Below are 20356 nucleotides of genomic sequence, written 5' to 3' on the forward strand. Positions count from 1 at the left end.
GGTTGGGGTCAGAGCTAAATGAGAGGTGTAGAGAGGGCCCGATCCTGACACAAGTAGTCCTTGCTCCCTGTTCGGAAAAATCTGACCCAGAATCTCCCTCAGGCCTGGAAACCCGTTGCACTTATTGACAATTGGGTTGCAACATTGACAATTTAGAAAATGTTAGAACTGAAATAAAGCAGAGCCTGCTGGATGGGGGAAGTGAGTTACAAACGTTTATGAAAACAAGAGAGAGGAAATAGAAGAAAGTTAGCTATTAATTAATTACAAGTCAGGTTTGATAAAATGTAGAAACTAACATGATTTGGTTTCTGATGCCTACTCACTCTGCAGTTTACCCTACTGGATTTAATTTTACCACTTGAGGTGTGTCAAAGAGGACCAGAAGGAAGGCCAGAAAGCGCCTCCAGATCAAGAATACCAAGGAAATTAACCACTGACTGTAGCTCTGCCTGCAATCCAGTATGGGACAGTTTTTTTCCTAAATGAATTCAGAATAATCTGAAAAATAGGGCATGCTCCCCTTTAAAATTAGACATGGACGTGTTAAAGAGAAAAAGAAAAGTGCTAAGATTAGACTTACTCACTGAATGCTCCCAGCTCAAGAGGGGCATTTGAAACCAAATGTAAAAAACCTCCGTTTTCATTCCTACATGGTCTGGCCCTCTGCAGATTGTTGGACCTTCCTCTGAAATATTTTCTTGGATCCTCCTCTGAAATATTTTCTAGAACCTCCTACTCTCTCCCCCCTGAATAATTCGCAGTATAAAGCTCCTGTTTTTAGATCAACATCATCATGAGACACTGGATCTCAAACTGCCTCTGATCTAGCAATGAATATTGCTCATCCAGGGTAACATGGAGAAGATTCCACAGAGAAAATAAAGCAGGTAAAGAACAATGGTTGTTTACACACCAACCTATGCTATGAAACAAGGCACCCAAGAGAAAGACCTGTTTTCTTAAAGTAAAAATTCAGTTTTATTTGTATTTTAACAGAAACTTTATAATAAGAAGGCAGAGTCTTTCACAAACACATTTCAACTTTTTATCCTTGGAATGGTCATTTCTCTGGCCTTTTGCTTATAAGAACTTTGGTAAAGCCAAGCAATGCACTGTCATCTAGAGAAGTACAAGCAAGCAAACAATACTATCAGTCTTGCAAATACAGAGGCAAATTCAAGTTAGCTAGGCAAGTTGAGGATTACAGGAAGATGAAGAGCAGAAAAGCACATCTGTGGACATGGATTTCTTTGGTCACAGTTTTCAATCCTCTCCTCCACACAGGTTCAGCAGCGCCCTCTGGTAGTCGCCCTTTGTATCTTGCTGCAATATGAGGGAAGAAAAAATAAAATGAAACTTTATGAAGCAATGAAGGTTACATGAAGTCCCAGGATGACTGCACTCTACCATGGACTTGCAGGACAAAGTTCAAGTAGGAATCTATTTGTAAGCTGAAGTTTTCTATAGGGTTTGGCATGTACCATGATAAAAGTGGGACCAGTAAGGGGAACCTTGGTATAAAATTAACAACCTAAGGGCAGAGCGCAAAGGGACATGGTTCGATTCTGTCCTATGGTTACCATCTATTAGCTATTCACTAACCTCTTCTGATCACTGCCAACCTGGGGTAGATTTGAATCAGTAATCTCCTGGCAGAAAGGCTTCTTTATCAAACCCTCATCTGCCCACCCACTCTCCAATTTGGTTCAATTAAGCAAAACACAAAACATTTCAACCATTCTAAGTCAAAGGATTTGGAATTGCACAGCTCTTCCCTTTTCTTGAACACTGGATACAGCCCGGTCTTATTTGGAATACAATCAATAAGAAAACAATGCAGTATTCATGAAAGGGGCCTGGTCTACACTAGAAAATTAGGTCATTTAAACTAAGTCAGTCAGGGGTGTGAAAAATCCATGGCCCCTCAGTAGCACAGTTAAGCCAACCTAATTCCCTGTGTAAACAGTGCTAGGTCCATGGAAAAATTCTTCCATCAATTTAGATACTGCCTCTCTGGGAGGTGGATTAACTACAGTGATGGCGGAATCCATCCTGTCAGAGCAGGCAGTGCTACAGCTGAGCCACCGTAGCATTTTAAGTGTAGACAAGGCCATAGAATCTAACAGACTGTAAGAGCTTTAGGACAGGAACTGATCTTTACTATGCATACGTAGAGTAAGAATCAGTTCCTGTCCTAACACTCTTACAGTCTAAAGAGACCAGATGGATAGCGATACCGCCTTTTTTCCAACCCTCTAGCTCCATGGGGAGCAGAGGCACAGAAAAAGTAAGAGACTTGCTTGAGGCAACCCAGTAAGTTTATTGCAGAGCTGGCGCAGCCTAACAATATTTTGGGCCCTATTGTTGGGCTGACATAAAATGGTGACCTGTGAGTTCTAGCAGACTGTGCTCCCATTGCTATGGGCATTTACCCAGAATACACAGCCATAACAGAATGCTAAAATGTAATATCTAAGTAGTGGTTAGAATCCTTGTGTGAACCAGTTTAATATCCATCTAGTCCCTAATGGATTGCATTGTATGTCACTCCCCAATATAAAGATATGGCCTTTTCTTAGGAGACTCAGCGTAAATGAAAGATGTTTGCTTTCTCTGCCAGTAAAGAGGGATAGGGAAACTCCCCCTGTGTATGAACCAAGAACATAAGATGTAGTCAGCCACATCGCTGCCCACCCTGTAGTGAAAAGTGGATGGGCACTGAACAACAAAATGTAAAGGACTATCTGGCCCCAAACTGTCTCTGTGGCGGCTCCACAACTGGGACCACCATTGGCTACTCTAAGAGGGTACTTCCCCTTTTGGAAACCAGCACCCACATACTTATTTCAGCTTTATGCTGCCACCAGCATAACTCCCAGGGCCAGAGTCTCAGAGAATGCTGTAGGAGAGTGCACTAATAGGAGTGGCATGGGGGGGGGGGGGGGTGCGTAGCAGAAGTCATCTCAGAAGGGGCCACTTCACCCAGAACTGACATCTTGTTTCAGAATTCCGTTGAGGGTAAAAGAATGGGCTTGTTGGACTCAGGATTCTGATTTAAATTCACCCCATTGCCAAACACCACTCACAAATATTGGGTGGGGGAAGGAAGTTGAGACTCCTACATGGTGACATGTGTGTGTGTGTGTGTCCATAACATGGTGACACGTGTGTGTGTGTGTGTGTGCGCGCGCGTGTGTCCATAACATGTCTGGTGATCAGAGGCACGAGCCGCTGCTGCTGTGAGCCAGTAACCAGGGAAACAAAGTCCCCGGTTCTCCATCTAATATTTATGAAGGAAAAAAATGGCTAGAGACTTATCTTCCCCCACTCCTCATGGGCCACCGACAGCGGTTACTCTAGCTCTAGGCCTACGGTAACTTCCACAGACAGCACAGCCTGGAATCAGGCAGGAATTTACATGACTTCTTCACCTTGGGCAGTTCCAGAGCAAGCCTGTCTGTGGCTATTTTTTTCTCTGTTTGGCTTTCTGGGAAGACCCAGCTTTTCCCCACGGATGTGGACATTTTCCCACAGACTGGTGCACAGTCAGCATACACAGCCTAAAATCTGCATATAATTTTGCTGGCTAGACTCTCCGAGTGTACAGCAGCTAAAAGCTAAGGGTGGGATTTTCAGAAGTGCTCGGCATTGCTCTAACTGCTCCCACTGAAGCCAGTGATAAAATTCCCACTGACTTCAGTGGGTGCAATTAGACGAATGCGGAGTGCTTCTGAAAATCCCATACACTGATTATAACAAGGAGCCTTGTGATTTACCTGGATGAAATAATAGAGGGATTTTCCATATTTCCTCTTGAATTCACTCTTAATTTTCAGCATATCAACCTCTGAGCGGGAGACCATAATTCTGATCAGGATCTTATCACGGGTTCCTTTGCCCTAAAAACAGATTTACATTGAGAGCTGTAGCATGGTGAAGTGAAAAAACAAAAGAGAACCAGTGTCTTGTAAGGAGGGAGAGAATCTACCGATAAGCTGTACATTGCTGCAGGAAAAGGTCACAATCAATTACTTCTTTCTGCATTCACAACGCCCTCCTAAAAACCTGAGGATCAAGCTTATTTTCCAAACAATACTAATTTTCCTCCATTTGGCCAATATATTATTGTGCATTTTCCATTACAGCAGAAGCAGTACATGTACATCTTTAGACACCAGCATTGGGACACCAAGAGCTGCTGCAGGAACTTGTACCGTAGCAGGGTACTGGCTTTGCTCCCTATTCACTCTAGTCTATAGTTTCTTACACCACCCTCATCACCTTATCTAAGCACTTTCCAGTAATGCATTATACCATATGGCTAACAGTTGTCCCATGTGGTCTCTCATTCTCTCCCCATGGGGAGAATAGTGCATGCAATTTAGCGCTTTGTTTTAATAGGGTTTTATTTCTGGGGTGTGGGTGTGTGTTTAATTCACAGTTTCTTTGTTCAGTGAAGGCTAATTAACTGTTACTCTAGAACTTGCAAAAGCACTCTACTTCAATGTCACCTCCCCAAAATGATGACAGTGATTGTATTTCAGTGCAGCAATTTAAAAAATATTTAGTCTCCAAAGGGCATCCCCCCAAACATTATAACAATTTTAAGTTACAGCTGAGTCAATCTGAATCCTAACCACTTGACAATGTTCCATTGAACCAATTTAAAGCACATGGGTCTGAGAGTCCTAAGGTTTAACCATCAGTTCAAAGAGGCTTGTCAGTAATTTCTTGGCATCTGGAAAGTTTCACTCATACTTGCTTAACAATTCTCTCTCTAGATAACAGAGTTTTTATAGCCTTCTTACATAAAATAATCTCCTCCTCTTTTAATCAATCTTGTTTCTTCCTTGGGCACCTTCTCTACAGTATGGTGACCGAACCAGGACACAAAGGTGATCTAACATGTAATGGCGCTCTAAAACAATTTCTTGTGACTTGTGTTCACTGCCTGCATTTTCACATCCCAGAATTCTGGTAACCGCTGGGTTGTAGTCATGTACTTTCCAAAGTTTCATTACTCCATTCCTATGCTCACTTTCTCTTGCTATGTATTCTGTGCATGGTGTCTCTTCTGACTCCTACCTACTTATGGGCCAGATACATTTCTCATTCACTTCAATGGGAATCGGACTGGGCTACAGCTTGTACTTAATTTGAGTGTCAAGCTTTGTTCTATCTGTTCATCTGCACTCCCAGCTTACTTAAGTAACTCTAGCTTTTGTCACTTTCCTTTACATTAATTGCTGCTTAACCCAGAAACTCCAGACTAAGTTTATTCTGGAAAAAATGAACACTAATATTTCATCAAGGTATACATTCCTGGCCTAAAGGAAAACATGCACATGAGAGATGGGTGTGGAAAAACTAACTGATGTTCACCACTGCTCTACACTTTGATGACAATAGCAGATTTGAAATAACATTTGTTGTGGGTTCTTACTGTTAGAATTCTCTGTGTTCTATTTTTGCAAGCAGGTGCCATTAGTCTATTATTTTTTGAATTGAATATATCTGCGGATATGAATGGACAAGATGCATTAGATTAATTTCTCTATGAATATAATTCTTAAAGCATTCTTTTGAAGAAGGCCAGCCATGATGCCATCAGTAGGCATTCCAGTGCCATCTAAACAATCATAGACATCATGGAGACTAAAGATTAAAATGTAGTTAGACTATGAAGAGGAGCAAAAAAATTCAGTACTAAGAAACAAGGCCTTCTTTAGTCCACCCTACCTTCATGGAGTCGTACAATCGGTCAGCAAAATACAACTGCTTGTTCTGAATACACTGGACTGCAAAGTGAAGAACATATTATTGGTTAAACATACTGCAGACACTCAGATCTGCAAACTAAAATGGCTTAGACTCCTCCTTTATAGATCTGATAGTTGAACTAGGAGAGGGTTTTCAAAAAGATATGGCTTCCCACTCCCAAAAAAACAAACCAACCAACAAAACCCCAGAGACAAATGATTTGTGTCTGAAACATTTGTTACCTAGAAGTTAATATGTTTAAGTAACTGTACCAAGGAAGGTTTGCAATGTAACCCCAGCTCCCTAAAATCAAATAAAGTACTTTCTCTCCTCAAACTGCTATCACATCTCACTGTGGTGTCCCCCCAGGATTCAGTCTTTGACCCATATTCTACTTGTCTAACACATTCTGGTCACATTCTCTCTGAAAATGTTAATGTAGATGACACCCAAATAGATTTCCTCTTCATGGTTTTGGCTTTTCTTCATTTCTTGTCTTAAACAAGAGCCTGGGCTCTACCATAATTTCGATCAACTCAGTGTATCCAAAACAAATATCCCACTGCCATAACTTCCCTCCACCAAAATGCCACCACCTCAAACTCATTCCACAATCCAAACCTCACATTCACCCCTACATTCCTGTCCATTTCACAGAATACAGTCCTAAATCAACCTCCATTTTCTAGTCTTCAAAATCCATGGACTGGCTTCACCGCAACACATCCCCCCTTCCAGCCACCCACTCTCTCCAATCTTTTTCAACCCTCCAGGTTTCCAAAGAACAAACCCCAAGCAAATATTTAATGCATCAGATTGGAGCTATAATACCCCCTTTTTACAAAGAGCTGAAGGAACAATTCAGTCTCCACTGAAGATTATAAACTGGAGATGAACTAACACCAGCTCATTTACTTTAAATAGTTGGGTTCTGCCTCATCTCAGCAAGTAGATTGCGAGAGCCTTGGAAATGTTTCACTGAAAGCCATTCTTAATAACCTTAACGACGGTTTACTTACCAAGATTAATGAAGGCAACTTCCAGGTCTCCCTTGACCTCCTTCTTGATGCTCTCCAACATATCATAAGGGCTGTAGCTCTTGTACCTCTCAAACACTATAATAAGGAAGAAAACAATTAAAAGAACAGACGTGTACCTGAGTTGTACACAAAAATTCAGGGGGGCAGAAAGATTGTGTGCACAAAAAACTGCACAGTGCAACTAGAGAGGGGCCAGGGGACAGTAAGAAGTTTGACCACCAATATCTAGATACTACGCTACCTCATTTTCATATCCGTGAATGAGCAGATACATTTCAGGAAGTTCTCAATTAATCAATGATTTAGGAAAATATCACCATGTATTAGCTTGGTTTTCTCACTAGGATATATGAAAAATCACTGTGACAGACCGTCCATCAGATAGATATTGGTCCAATCTCCATCTACTTCACACTGTGGAATTTAGGCCCTCAGAAATAAAAGAACCTCTCAAAGGAGTTTCCTGGACGGTTGTTATGTAAACACCAGAGGCCACTCTTGAGATCCACTGACATAAGCTTTACATACGGCAATTGTGTGCCTAAATGTAGGCCTTTGTGCAAGATTGCAGGAGTGAATTTAGAGACCAATTTTAAAAGTGTAGCTTTTAAGATCTGCTGCTGGGTGTGTATGCATGTTCGAATAGGAACATTAATGTATTTACTCTAGAGATACAAATGTATTTCTTTTCAAATAGTCATGGTCAGCAGATAAACTTTTCACAAACATCTTCCTGTTTTCTGGATTCTTACGCTTGATTAAATCATTATTGCAACCAAGCAATGACCATCTCCTTCTAACTCCCTGCTATGGAATTTTTTTTTCTTTCAACAGTACCTTTCTGGAGGTGGGGAATGCTCCTTTCAGTCATAATATTAATCCACTTAGGAACATCAGTTCCCTTCCTCTTCACACCAGCATCGTAGAGGTCCTGTGGTTAGAATAAAAAGTGCTATTTTAGCCACCAGGGATAAAATGAAGGAGCCACTGCAAAGCTATAGGATATCTCAGAAAACAAGTCCTACTAGAGCCAAATCAGAGGGGGAGGTTAAGTGTAGACACATACTTAACCTAACCACTTAGGGGAATGCATACAGAAGTAAAGGACTTACAGACCTGATTCTCAACTAACAAAGATGTTACATTACTATAATTCCATTGACATCAGTGAAGTTACTCTTGATCTCCCAAAGAACAGTCAGGTCCTGGGTTTAATGGTGACTGGTGAATGGGACATTTACATAAAATTGTCAAATGAAATTCATTAAAAGAAAGATTTCTCCAGATTCTCTCTTGGAATCATCTGGACACCATCATTTTTGAATCTCAGCAGGGACCACCGCCCTATTATGAAACTCCACTAGGAAGTCTCTTTTTGTCAAGGTATCCGTGGAAGCAATAAGACAGCTGTGTATGGGTGTCGGTGGGAAAGGGAACCCCTACATGGAAATGGCTGAGCTCTCACAATCATAAGTGGTGCATGCTGAAACCAATATTATGTCCATAACATGCTAGGGAATATATGCACCTCTCTCTATGTGAAAAAGTAAACAACATTTTTATATTGTCTATTCAGAGTTTTGCAAGATTTATTTTAAAAGATAGTACACTTTGGGGAGTTCAGTTACCACTCATCACCAGCACTTACCCTAGCATCTATGTCAATCAGCTCATAATCAATCACAGAAGTGTCCTCAGACCTTTTACCCTTTAAACAAGAAAAACAAACATTTAGCAAATGTATCGGAATTGAAACAGTGCAAGCTGCTATCTACATTTTTTCTCTTGGTTCATGTTAGCCAACATTTGCCAAATGAGCATTACAACATGCTCCATCTCCATTACAAAGCACAGTTATGTTAGTTACTTTCTCGTCAAATTGCATTGTCATTCAACATCTGCATCACATTCTTTCAAATGGTCAGTTATGCAGGGACGATGCACATGAATCCAAACTAGCTATCAGTCAGGTAGTTGGATTTCTGATACAGCTAGTCACAATCAATGTACGTGACCTGCCACAGCTGGTGAGTGGACTGAGAAACATGACGGAATAAGGAAAACTAGACAGAGAAAAACACATACCGACTCGGAATATCTTACCTTTGCCAGGGAAACCATCAGCTTGCGGAAGTCACCAGAGGTGTCAGACACAATGTCCTTTTCCAGTTCTGTCTTGTACACTAGAACACAGCAAATACTTTTCTATTTACTGCTGACCCACAAACATTACTCCATACCTCATCAAGGTCAACTGGAGGGATGATAGCTGCAAGTTACTTTAGATACTGTATTGGGAAGACATATACGAATAACCGGCTAGTCTATTAAAACACAGCAACAGGTTGTACCAAGGGTAGCACTGGTGGGATCCCTGGTGTAGGCAAGGCTCTGCCATCCAGGCTTGTTTTGCAAGCACTTATTATTTAAACACAACCACATCACACCTAGGCTCTTGAGTGTTTTATTACAGCAGATTCAGATAATCAATCACCGATTTTTTTAGACTGCTTGCAGCTAAGAGACAATTTTATGCAAAATAACCATAGTTTAAATACCTATGCTTAAATACAGGAGTGCTGTCTGTGTTTCTGGCCTGGCACTAAAACATTTTATTTCTTATTAGAGTAGCAATTTTCTGCATTGCTATAAGGCTACTACTTTCCCTCGCTTTGGTCAACATCTTTGGGCCCCCATATCCCATCTAAACGAACATAACAGGCCATGGGAGGGCTAGTGAGGAGGCAGCCTCTCGTTACAAAGCACTTCAGGAGTTCAAAAGCCTGGCAGATGCAAGGGACAGTGGAGTGGGGGAAGCCAGGGGCTGTTGTCTCTGCTATTTATCAGCCATTCCTTGCAGATCATAGAATACTGGAGTACAAATGTGTGAACAACTGAAAGGAAACATCTGCCTGCATCACTGCAGAGCACAGAGAGACAGAGAGAAAAGCCAAATCTCAATGCAGCTGATGAAGCACATCTGGATGCACTGAAACAGGAGCAGGAGAGAAGAGAGTTTGGGCCAAGCCAGGTGTGTGCAGCCCTTGGGCTGAGGAGGTGCCTGTGTGCGGCAGGGGCGAAGTTCTGCTGTGCTGGCACAGTGGTTACTAGCCATCGAGACAGACAGACAGGGGTCCATTGCAATTGGCTTGGCTTTGCAGATGATTTGGCTTTAAGGTGCAGAGGCTCCTGCTGCCGCCTGGTGGGGAGGCAGGGAGAGATGCCGGGGGTGCACATTGGACAAGAGATGGAAGCCCGCCCCATGCGGCTTGCCAGGGGCTCCCAGTCAGGGCGTGTGGTGTGAGGTATGGAGGAGCCTGGCTATTGGGTGAGTTACAGCTGTGAAAGTGCAGAGATCGAAGAAGTGAGACGAGAACCAACAGGCTGCTGGGGGTGGCAGCCCCAAGGCAAGTCTGGGCGAAGCGGATCTGGAGGGTGCATAGGTGGGGGAAGCAGGGCTGGGCCAGCTCTGGAGGATAGGTGGGGTACACGTGCTCCATGGACCTGACGGAATTCAGCTGCTCAACACGGACAGAATCTATGAGTAAGATTTTGCTCTCACTTACTCTGACTGTCTTCCTTACAATAAAAGTAGAAAACAGATTATTGCGGCTGTTTTCACATGAGAGAAATGATTGGTGGATACTTGTTTACTACAAGGTCTGCAGTTAATTCCAAGGCACCAATCCTTGAAAGACAAATTTCTTCCTCCATGGAAAATGCTTCTGGAATTCAAGTTAATTTCAAGGTAAAGAAGGTAAGTGAAAACATTTGGAAGCCATAATTCCAGCTAGCCATCATGGCGCCTTAATTTGTGCATAGTTGGTTATTAGAAAGGGCAGGCAGTGGGTGAAATCCTGGGCTCCATTGACATGTGTGGGTCCATAAATCATAAGGTCTTAGATACAGTATTTATGGTAGGCAGCTTGTCTAGGTCATGTTCAACTACACTGAAAACTTCATCAGTTATGCCAGCATAAATACCTTTGCCCGTTGTAAGAAGAACAGGAGTACTTGTGGCACCTTAGAGACTAACAAATTTATTAGAGCATAAGCTTTCGTGCACGAAAGCTTATGCTCTAATAAATTTGTTAGTCTCTAAGGTGCCACAAGTACTCCTGTTCTTTTTGCGGATACAGACTAACACGGCTGCTACTCTGAAATTTGCCCGTTGTATTTGACCAAAACACCAGGGATAATGAGAATCCCCAGGAAAGCCAATGGTTAAAAGTTTTCCAAATTTTCCCCATCACTCATCCAAAAGGAGAAAACGAAAGTTCACTGTGTTGAAAACACTAATACATACTTACTTTCCCTGTAGACTTTGTTAATTTCACAAAGCTCCTGGTTTGTCCTGGAGCAGATGATCTCAATGAGAGTATCTTCATCAGTCCCCAAACCCTGAAACACAGGTAAGTTTTCATTTGACACTAAAAATGAGCAGACTGCTAGAATGGTACAGAGACTGGTTTTAGCAATAGGCTACATACTACAATTAGTAGCTCTTCAATTTTGTATTCGAGTTCCTTCAAATCTCTGGGGTGAATGCCATCTGGTCTTGGTGAGGTCTTATCATTTAATTTAGCAATGTGTTCTAAAACCTTGTCTACTTCTCCGCAATGGCCTTGTCTTTCTAGAGTGCTCCTTTAACATCTTGGTCATCTAGTGACTTCCTGCTTCTGATGAACTTAAAATAATTCTTACCATTAGTTTCTGCATCTTTAGCAAGTTGCTTCTCAAATTCTTTCTTGCCCTGCCTTATTATATTTTTTACACTGAACCTGCTGGAGTTTGTGCACCTTCCTATTATCCTCGTTAGGATAGGACTTCCACAATTTTACACGATGCCTTTTTGCCTCTAACTGCTTCCATTACTTAGGTGGCATGCTTTTGATCCTCTTACTGTCTTTTCTGAGTCGGGGTATACTCTAGCCTGAGCCACGCAGAAGAGTCAAAGGTCATCTATCTACGGTGAAAACCCCAGGAAGAGACGTCTCACATTGCATTATTTTACATCTAAAAAACGGAGTAAATTATGAAGAAACCCACCATTCTGTAAGCGCTTCTTTAATAATAGAAAAAACAAGAAGAATCTAATACCAAACAATTTACAAAAAGGCTCACGCAACAGAAACAGGAAAATCTCCTCACTAGGTTTGTTCTAATAAATGTCTGGGGAAGGAGTAAAGATTAATAACAAAAATACTTAGTATATTTTTGTTTTGCTTTCAAATATATTGATGTTCATATAAACACTCTTTTTTTGGGAGGTGTGTGTGTGGCGGGGGGGGAAATGGAATTGTGATAATACTGTAGTTACCACAAACTAATTCTCAACATTAGTCTTTTTCTGGAATAAAACAGGCTATACATATTAACAGGACTTTCCCCCCCCAGTTTCAAACACTCAAGATCTTTAGAAAAAGTACCCTTAATGCTGAAACTCCAGGAGGCTTTGTGGGGCAAATCTTCAGCCAGCTTAACAAATCATCTTAATTTTTGCTTGCATCCTATTTATGGGTTAAAACAAACAAACAAACAAACAAACAAAAAAAACCACCCAAAACCTGCATGTGCCAGCACAAATAAATGAGTTTGAGGCCTATCTGCCTGATCTGTGCATGTACATGCCTGTTTACATGGGCAAACATGGATTTCATCCATACAAAAAGAGTTGCACTTGCATTTTAAGGCTAATTTAAAGCCAGAATTGAACATTTGGCCCTGCGCATGGCAATTTATTGGTGCTCCTTGTTTATAAGATTGTGATATCCGAGGGTAAACAACCTCCTTTGGATATATTAGACCAAGACTGTTTATAGCCCTTCTAATGTATTAGAGTATATCTGACCACAATGCATACAAAATGTAAACACAAATTTCCCATGCCAAACCTGTGCCTCTTCATACATTAGGTATTCTCAAAGTAGGATGAGATCAAGCTTTCCACACTGGTTTTTATCACCCTACCTGTTTGGAGTTTTTGGTTTTGGTTTTTGGCTATAGAAAACCAGAAGTCACTAAAGAAGCTCACATTTGTTAATGGCTTGGTGAAATCTATTTATAGAACACACCATCAGTTTGGGTCATCTGCCCCGAGATAGGAGTACACAGTCATGAGCCACTCCCGACAGCATGAGAGGTGCATCTGTTCCAGAGAACGAGACAGAAAAGCACAGCAAAATGTGCAAAGGGTAGAAACTTTGTATGTTCAGAACATGTCACCTATTTGTTCAAAGTATTAGGTCATTAATGCCTCTTCAATGTGTCTGTGGCTTTTATATTGTTACTGTTGCTATCTATTTTTATTGTCTAAACATGGAGTCAGTTAGACTCTGACACCTGTATAGTATGTGGTTTATTTTAGAATGCATTTGATCATGGGGACACTTCGCCCCCAACACAAGCACTGTGCAGTGGTGCTGCTGAATCTAGGAGAGTTTTAACTTGTTCATAGTTCACTGGTTACAACAGTGTCTGTTTTAAATGCATCCCATGTGTGTGTTTGTTTTTCTTCCCAATTTTGACATACGAGGGGTCTCCAAGACCCCAATACAGAAATAACTGAGTGATTTTTGGTCCAATCTGAGGATTAATACCAAAAATTGCTCTCACCCTCTCTTCTTTTGTGGTAATTTTTCTCTGTGCTAGTCATTATGGGGGATTTTATGATTTTTTATTAATAAATTTTGTGGGGATTTCTTCTTTTCTCATCTAAGATTCTCCTTGGATTTGGCTTATTAAGCAAGCTTCAAATAAAAAAAAAAAAAACTAACGAGTCAAGCCAAATTAAAGCTCATTCATGAATGGCAGCATTTAACAACCACCGCTGAAAACTCTAACAGCAGGCTCAGGATATCAAGCTTTGGATCAATGGAAGAGCTGGACCTATGAGCGTATGAAGAGGACACAAGTACTCAACTGAAAGTATAACAACTGCACAATGCCACAAGCAGTGGTTCTGGTGAGAGCTTTGCAGCCTGATCTTCTGGTTACAAATGCAGTACTGGGACAGTGACTGTCCATAATTACAGACATATAAATAATCAGAAGACAGAATGAAAACCAAGCGTCTATAGATAATGTGGAATAAAATACAGACCGTATCTATTTCAGCCAGCAGAGGGCAGCATTTGATTGTCCAAAAGAACCAACTTTTGACTCCGATTTATTAAATGGTTTTGTTATTACCTGTACCTGACATTTTTCTATGAACGAGGATGTCTGTTAATTAGTTCAGTCTCTTGCTTCCAACTTTAATATAAATTGTTCACAATTTTTTTTTTAAATTAGTGAAAAAAAATTTAAAAACCCCAAATTTACCTAACCAAGAATATCAAAAATTTAAGTGAGAAGGTGGGTGAGATAATATCTTTTGCTGGAACAACTTCTGTTGTTGAGAGAGACAAGCTTTCGAGCCACACAGAGCTCTTCTTCGGGTCTAGGAAATGAACTCCCAGCAAGGTAACGGGCCACTCTACCTTGAATGGTCCCTCGCAATCATAGGCGCTGGAGCACCAACAGGGAAAAAATTGGTGCTCTCTGCGGCCCCCCAGCTCACCTCTGCTCTGCCTTTGCCTGCTCCCGAGTGCGCCACTGCTCCGCTTCTCCCCACTCCCTCCCAGGCTTGCTGGGGAGGAGGGCAAATGCGGTGCGCCGGGGGGGGAGGGAGGGGGAGGAGGCGTGCCCGGGGATTTGGGGAAGGGGTTGGAATGGAGGCGAGAGCACCCACCGGTGCCAGGTAAAGTCGGCGCCTATGCTCGCAATAGGTTCTAACTTCTTATGCTAAACAATCTGCACCATCTTGCATTTTGCTGTGATGCTGGGAGTTCCTTTCCCAAACCTGAAGAAGAGCTCTGTGTAGCTCGAAAGCTTGTCTCTTTCACCACCAGAAGTTGTTCAATAAAACATATTATCTCACTCACCTTGTCTCTCTAATATCCTGGGGCCTAAATGGCTACAACTACATTGCATACAAAAATTTAAGTGACATTTAGAAATACGAAAGCCAAAACATGAGTTTTCTTGTAGGATTTTAAAAGCAAATCCTGGCACTGGTAGGTGTTCACATTTTTTTTGCATGTGCACAAAGTTAGAGTCAGTTTTCAAAGCCATCCTTTCAGATGCTCCTAGGGGTGCATAAGAAATATGACTTGTGTGTCCTTGTGTTCAGATTCTATGGAGGTAAAGGACTATGTAGGAGAGAGACTCTCACAACCAGTGATGTGACCCAGTAATTGGAAATGATTTATGTTCTATCACAGGAGTTTTTGGCTCTCACTAACAACTTCTCTATTTTGTTTTAATACTGTAAACACTTTAAAAAAAAATGCAGAAATGCAATCGGGAAAGTAGTTTGCTTTCCAAAAGCTCTTGTACAGGTGCCCATTCAAAGCAGCTGATCAATTATGTCCTTAGCTTCATGTTCATTCTTCAAAGTTATTTTTAAAAAATAAGTGAAACATTTAGATGAAAAATCTCACCTGGCCCAAGAATTTAACTAGTGGATACTGATTTTGGGTGCCTTACGTTGGACACCTGAAAACTGTAGCACTTAAAAATATGTGGCCATTTTTTAAAATCATGGCCTTAGGTAGCAATTCCAAAGGAGGATGACAGACTTACTTGGAGCAACTTTAATTTCAATGCTCATTTACCTTCATGGCAGCTTTCAGTTCAGAAGCATCATACTGAGCCGGTGTCTTCAACAGGCCCAAAATCACTGCCTCCAGGTGACCTGAGAGAGCTGACTTCAGTGCTGCAGCAAGTTCCTTTAAAAAAATAAAAGGAGAATATGATTAAAGCTCATTTTTTACCTCCAGACAATTCTGTCTTCAGTGATTGTGAATCTCCAAGATTGTTACTGCTTTTCCTGGAAAGTGGACAAGGAAACAGAAGACAGGGTCTTTCTTCAGTGAAGTCTAGAGAGGAAAAATGGGGCAAGCGGAGTTTCCTTCACCTCTTTAAAGATAATTATCACCAATCTGCATCAACCCGCACTGCTAGAGAGAATAATAAATAGAGGCAGATGTGTCCATTTCCTAGGATGTGATGAAACTCAGGGAGCTACAGCTTAGAGTTTACATTATCTTATCATTTTCAGGTCTTATTTTAATGTCACAGATTAGTTGCACTGCCATGCAGTTAAGAAACACCAAATCCTTATCAGTTTTGGACCCAAAGTCAGTCAGTCTTTGACTCCCTAATTTGGAGTTCTCAAAAGGACACAGTTGGGTTCATTGCAGCTGTTAGATGTCTCATATGAACAAGTTTTGGTAAAAAGGAAACAAAAGAAAGGCCACTCAGCTCAGACAGTCAAAGAGCCAAAACACTTCAGCTCACTTCCACATCTGTTGGCTTGGCTCACAAAGGAATCCATTACACCAATCACTCAAAACACCCTTTTCTGCAAACTGGGCCCAGCCTCCCCTGTGACTCCTAGTTGAGACTGATCAAGTGACTATAAAAGCTAGTAAGTGGCTCCCTTGAGAGGGCGAGAGCTACACAAAGCAAGTTGGGGCACAATGTAAGAGGTGAGGGCTCTAGCACCCTGCCACCTGCTTTGGTCAGGCAAACTGCTTTGTTTTGGTGTAAATTTGTGAGTTTTATGGTTGAAGACTAAGCCTGGGGCTGAACAGACTTGGGGGTAGTGTTAATCTGTCTTGGGCTGGGGGAGACACAGGCCAGCAGTCCTACGCACTGCAAGGTGACCAATGAAAGAAATAATCAACAGGAGTCTTTTGGATTATTTTCTCCTTCAGTCTGACACATGTTTAACTCCACTAGCCATACTTGAGGTGCATTAGTCCGTTGTGTGCATGAAAACAGCTCTTTCACTTCAGATTACACAGTGCAGACAATGCACTCCTCTCTAATCCATTCCAGTAGAGTATGATCGATTCCAGTTAACTTTGTGTGACGTCTAATCTTTGCATTTCAGCGTAAAAGTTAAAAAGCATACAACCCAATGCAATGGGATTAGAAAAAACAGTTTAATTCAAATGAGTTTGGGAGTGTTAATTTCTTTCCTCTTCCCTTGGCTTTCCAACTTTGGGCTTGTCTACATGGCACTGGCAAAGCACACTAGAAGGGCGTGATTTGTAGAATGCTCGAATTTCCCCATGTAGACACTCCTGGTGCACTCTAAAAGGCACCTAGTTGGGAATCCTGTTCCAAACAGGATTATGTTGACACAAACGAGCACCTATTAGAGCACACCAGCAGGTGTTAATACAGGGCAGCTAGAAAACACCCCTCCAGTTTGCTTTGCTGCACCATGTACACATACCCTTTGTTACCTTTAAGCAAATTTCTGCTTCAGTGTTGGAAGCAACAAACCAGGCACGATTTCAGGGTAACACTGACACGTGAAGTGCACATCAACACTCCTATGGGGACCACAGTTAAGTGCATTAATATTTCATTTTATAGCTCTTCTCTCAAAAGGAGTGCATCTAAACATCTTCCAGCCATTTTACACAGAGCTTCAAAGCGGTGAGCCAAGTGCAACGATGCCATCAACCTGCATACGCCATCATTACCAGAAGAAGTGGTTGCGAGCACCACGGCTAGGTATATGAAGTGCTGGGGACTAAGTCTATCATATGTGAAGCTCCCTAACCGGATGTAGTGAGAAGTATCAATAATGTTCTATGCTGCTTACAGTAAGTGATCCCTTAGCTCAGGGAGCTTCACTCAATGCTACTGGCATTTCCTGACCAGTTGGGCTCAGGAAAACAGAGCTTTCAGCTGACCATGAGAATCTGCTGTGAAACCAGAAAGTCTCTTTTCCAGCAAAAGCCGTGTGTTATGCACACTGTAGGTGCCAGCTGAAGTGAGTTTACGGGTCTGGGGTCTGTCTTTGAGAGATCTCCAGCTAGCTGTTCATCATCGATCCTTTAGGAGAACAGGACAAGTGTTCGTTCACTTGAGCCAAAGGTAGATTAGTACAGCCCTGGTTTGGGATAAAATGCTAATGGAAGGGCTGGAAATTACTCTGTCTGCACCCTTATTTCTAATTGCAGCGATGGAATTGTAGGGAGACAGTGGTAAGATCTGCTAGCAGCAGCATAATTCCCACATATCCAGCAGGGGATCCTTCCTGCCATTCTATGCCACTGCTAGAAGTGAACCCAAAGGGAAACAACAGGAAGCGAACACTTGCCAAGCTGCTCATTATTAAATCTCACACTTACAACCAGCAAAATTTTCCAAAATTATTAGAATATGGCAGCACAATCCCAAATAACAGTTGGCGAACGGATTCCCTATAGGGTTACAATGGGAAGGGGCTGCAGAGCTCCGTGCAAAGACATACACAGACAAGGCCCTAGGCAGCTTTGGATAACTCCCATAACACATCTGGAAAGGGAGGATTTAGCAGCTACATGGGTAAGGGATGCTGGTCCCCAAGAGAAAGAGGGTCCAAACAGGGTTTGAGTTTTCATGCATGGGAAGGGAGGTTGGATCATGAGACACACCCTTTAAAACAGAGATCCATACTATTAACAGAAGTTTGAGGACCTCTGCTGTAAGCAACAGGCCACAGCATGCATAATGTACCAACCCCACCTTAGGAGGGACTCTACTTTAGCAATATAACCTGTCTCCAAGGAAATCAACATGAGAATATCCCTAGAGAGCACTGGGCAGGGGGAGCCCTGAGTCAATCGACAGGATGCATGGATTCATGTGCGGTTTCCTGCTCTCTTAACACTGACTCATTTGTTTTCACAGTTGCATTGGAAGGTCTGTTCTCTTAGTTTCCATTGTTTCCACAGGCCACTTTACCTTTGTAATCCCATCTTTTAACTGGTATCTTTAGCATGCTTGTGGGCTGGGAAAGGGAGAAGATAAGTGAAGGGAATCAACATCTGGATAAAAATTCTGAAGATCGTCTACATGATTTCAGAACTTTGGCATACTTTTAACAGAGCTTCAAGCCTTACTATTCAGGGTCCATCTTATAACTACAGCTATCCTGATGCCCTTGCACAAGATGGGGGTTACACTCAGCTGTGTGTGTGTGCATGCGCACACACCCAACTTGCACATACTCAATAGAGTTTGTGGGTACCTAAATTGGGAATGCACAAAAGTTTGTGAATTTCAAAAACGTAGCTCTGGATTTGTATTTGGTTTCAGCTAAGATTTCAGGGCTTCTATCTGGTGTCTGACAAATCTGAAAGAGATACAGCCAGGGCCGGCTCCAGGCACCAGCTTACCAACCAGGTGCTTGGGGTGGCCACTCCGGACAGGGGCGGCACGTCCAGCTGTTCGGCGGCAATTCGGCGGATGGTCCCTCACTCCTGCTTGAGCGAAGGACCTCCCGCCAAATTGCCGCCGCAGATCGCAATCGCGGCTTTTTTTTTTTTTTTTTTTGGGCTGCTTGGGGCGGGCAAAACCCTGGAGCCGGCCCTAGATACAGCCGTCAGAACCCAATGGGAATCTATACATGTTTTTCCTTCTTTTATGTGGGCATAAAACTTCAATTAGAGTAAGATTTTAAAACTTGTTCAAGAGAACATCTCTCGGCTCCCTGCTAGCAAGGCTCATTTTACAGACAGCGATACATATTTTATAGGTTCCTTTTCATCAACAGCTTGGTACACTGGATAGTCTTGTCAGGATAACAACTGGTGATAATTTAGCCGGTGAGCTGACTTTGTTCAGTACCTGTACGATTCACTGCATAACTGATTGCAGTCGTCATTTAGACGGACTTTGTGAATGAAAGCTGGAAGAGTTTCCTTCCGCTAAGCTACGTGAACATGCATAATCTTCCCTCAGTTCCTCTCCCTTTCACTGGGTCCCAGAATGTCAGGAATCACTTGAACAAAAAGGATTTTCACACTCCCAAGCACACAATGGACACTGCTTAGAATGACATTGCAACATAGGAGAACCAGTGGCGTAGCCAGGTGGAGGGAACAGGGGGAGCGATTCCAAAAAAAGGCGCCACGTGCTGCGACGCTTTTACTCACCTGGCGGCGCTTTTACTGACGGGATGGCACTCCGGGTCTTCGGCGGCACCTCAGCGGTGGGACCTTCACTCACTCTGCAGGTCTTCGGCAGCATTTTGGCAGCAGGTCCTTCAGTGCCGCCGAAGACACAAGGAGCTAGTGAAGGGACTGTCGCCGAAGACCCGGAGCGCCGCCGGGTGAGTAAAAATTAAAAAGGCACAAAAATTTAAAAGGCGCCACTTGTGCTCAGTGGGAGAGCGGCCGCTGCCCCACTCCCTCCTAGCTACGCTACTGAGGAGAACATGATTGGCTGTGTTAAAACACGGGGCTTGATGTTTGGAGGTGCAAAGAACCCCATCTCCAGGGGATTTCAGTTGCAGGTGTGCATGCTTAGCAACCCTGGAAATCTGGCAGCAGAGGCACAGCTTTTATTTCCAACGATGTCATAACCTGCCTGCACTAAGGTTGGCTTTAGAGCGATGGTAGCACCTCCCCATCAGCAGCACTCCTGGTACTTTAGAATACCTCCAGGAGTAGTGCATCAACCGTCACCAGCTATTTCTCAGACTAGCTTGATCCAAGCTCAGGCAC

The 20356-nt window shown here is 42.5% G+C and overlaps 1 protein-coding gene across 2 annotated transcripts in view; it reads right to left on the reverse strand.

Annotated features, from left to right (window-relative positions):
* Positions 1-955: 955 nt before the first annotated feature.
* ANXA2 (annexin A2) overlaps positions 956-20356 on the reverse strand; it is a 47908-nt gene continuing 28507 nt past the window's right edge. Inside the window, exons 5-13 of one of the 2 annotated variants that reach the window (XM_054041763.1) lie at positions 15461-15574; positions 11114-11204; positions 8907-8986; positions 8452-8511; positions 7641-7734; positions 6783-6878; positions 5743-5801; positions 3780-3902; positions 956-1326 (exon numbers count right to left, since the gene is read on the reverse strand). In XM_054041763.1, the coding sequence (XP_053897738.1) occupies positions 1267-1326; positions 3780-3902; positions 5743-5801; positions 6783-6878; positions 7641-7734; positions 8452-8511; positions 8907-8986; positions 11114-11204; positions 15461-15574 (777 nt within the window). In that variant the 3' untranslated portion in view covers positions 956-1266. Of the gene's footprint in view, positions 1327-3641; positions 3903-5742; positions 5802-6782; positions 6879-7640; positions 7735-8451; positions 8512-8906; positions 8987-11113; positions 11205-15460; positions 15575-20356 lie in introns of those variants that run through there. The other variant, XM_054041762.1, reaches the window with a different exon arrangement.

Source organism: Malaclemys terrapin, chromosome 10 (assembly GCF_027887155.1).
Source record: "Malaclemys terrapin pileata isolate rMalTer1 chromosome 10, rMalTer1.hap1, whole genome shotgun sequence".
In the NCBI taxonomy this organism is placed as follows: domain Eukaryota; kingdom Metazoa; phylum Chordata; order Testudines; family Emydidae; genus Malaclemys; species Malaclemys terrapin.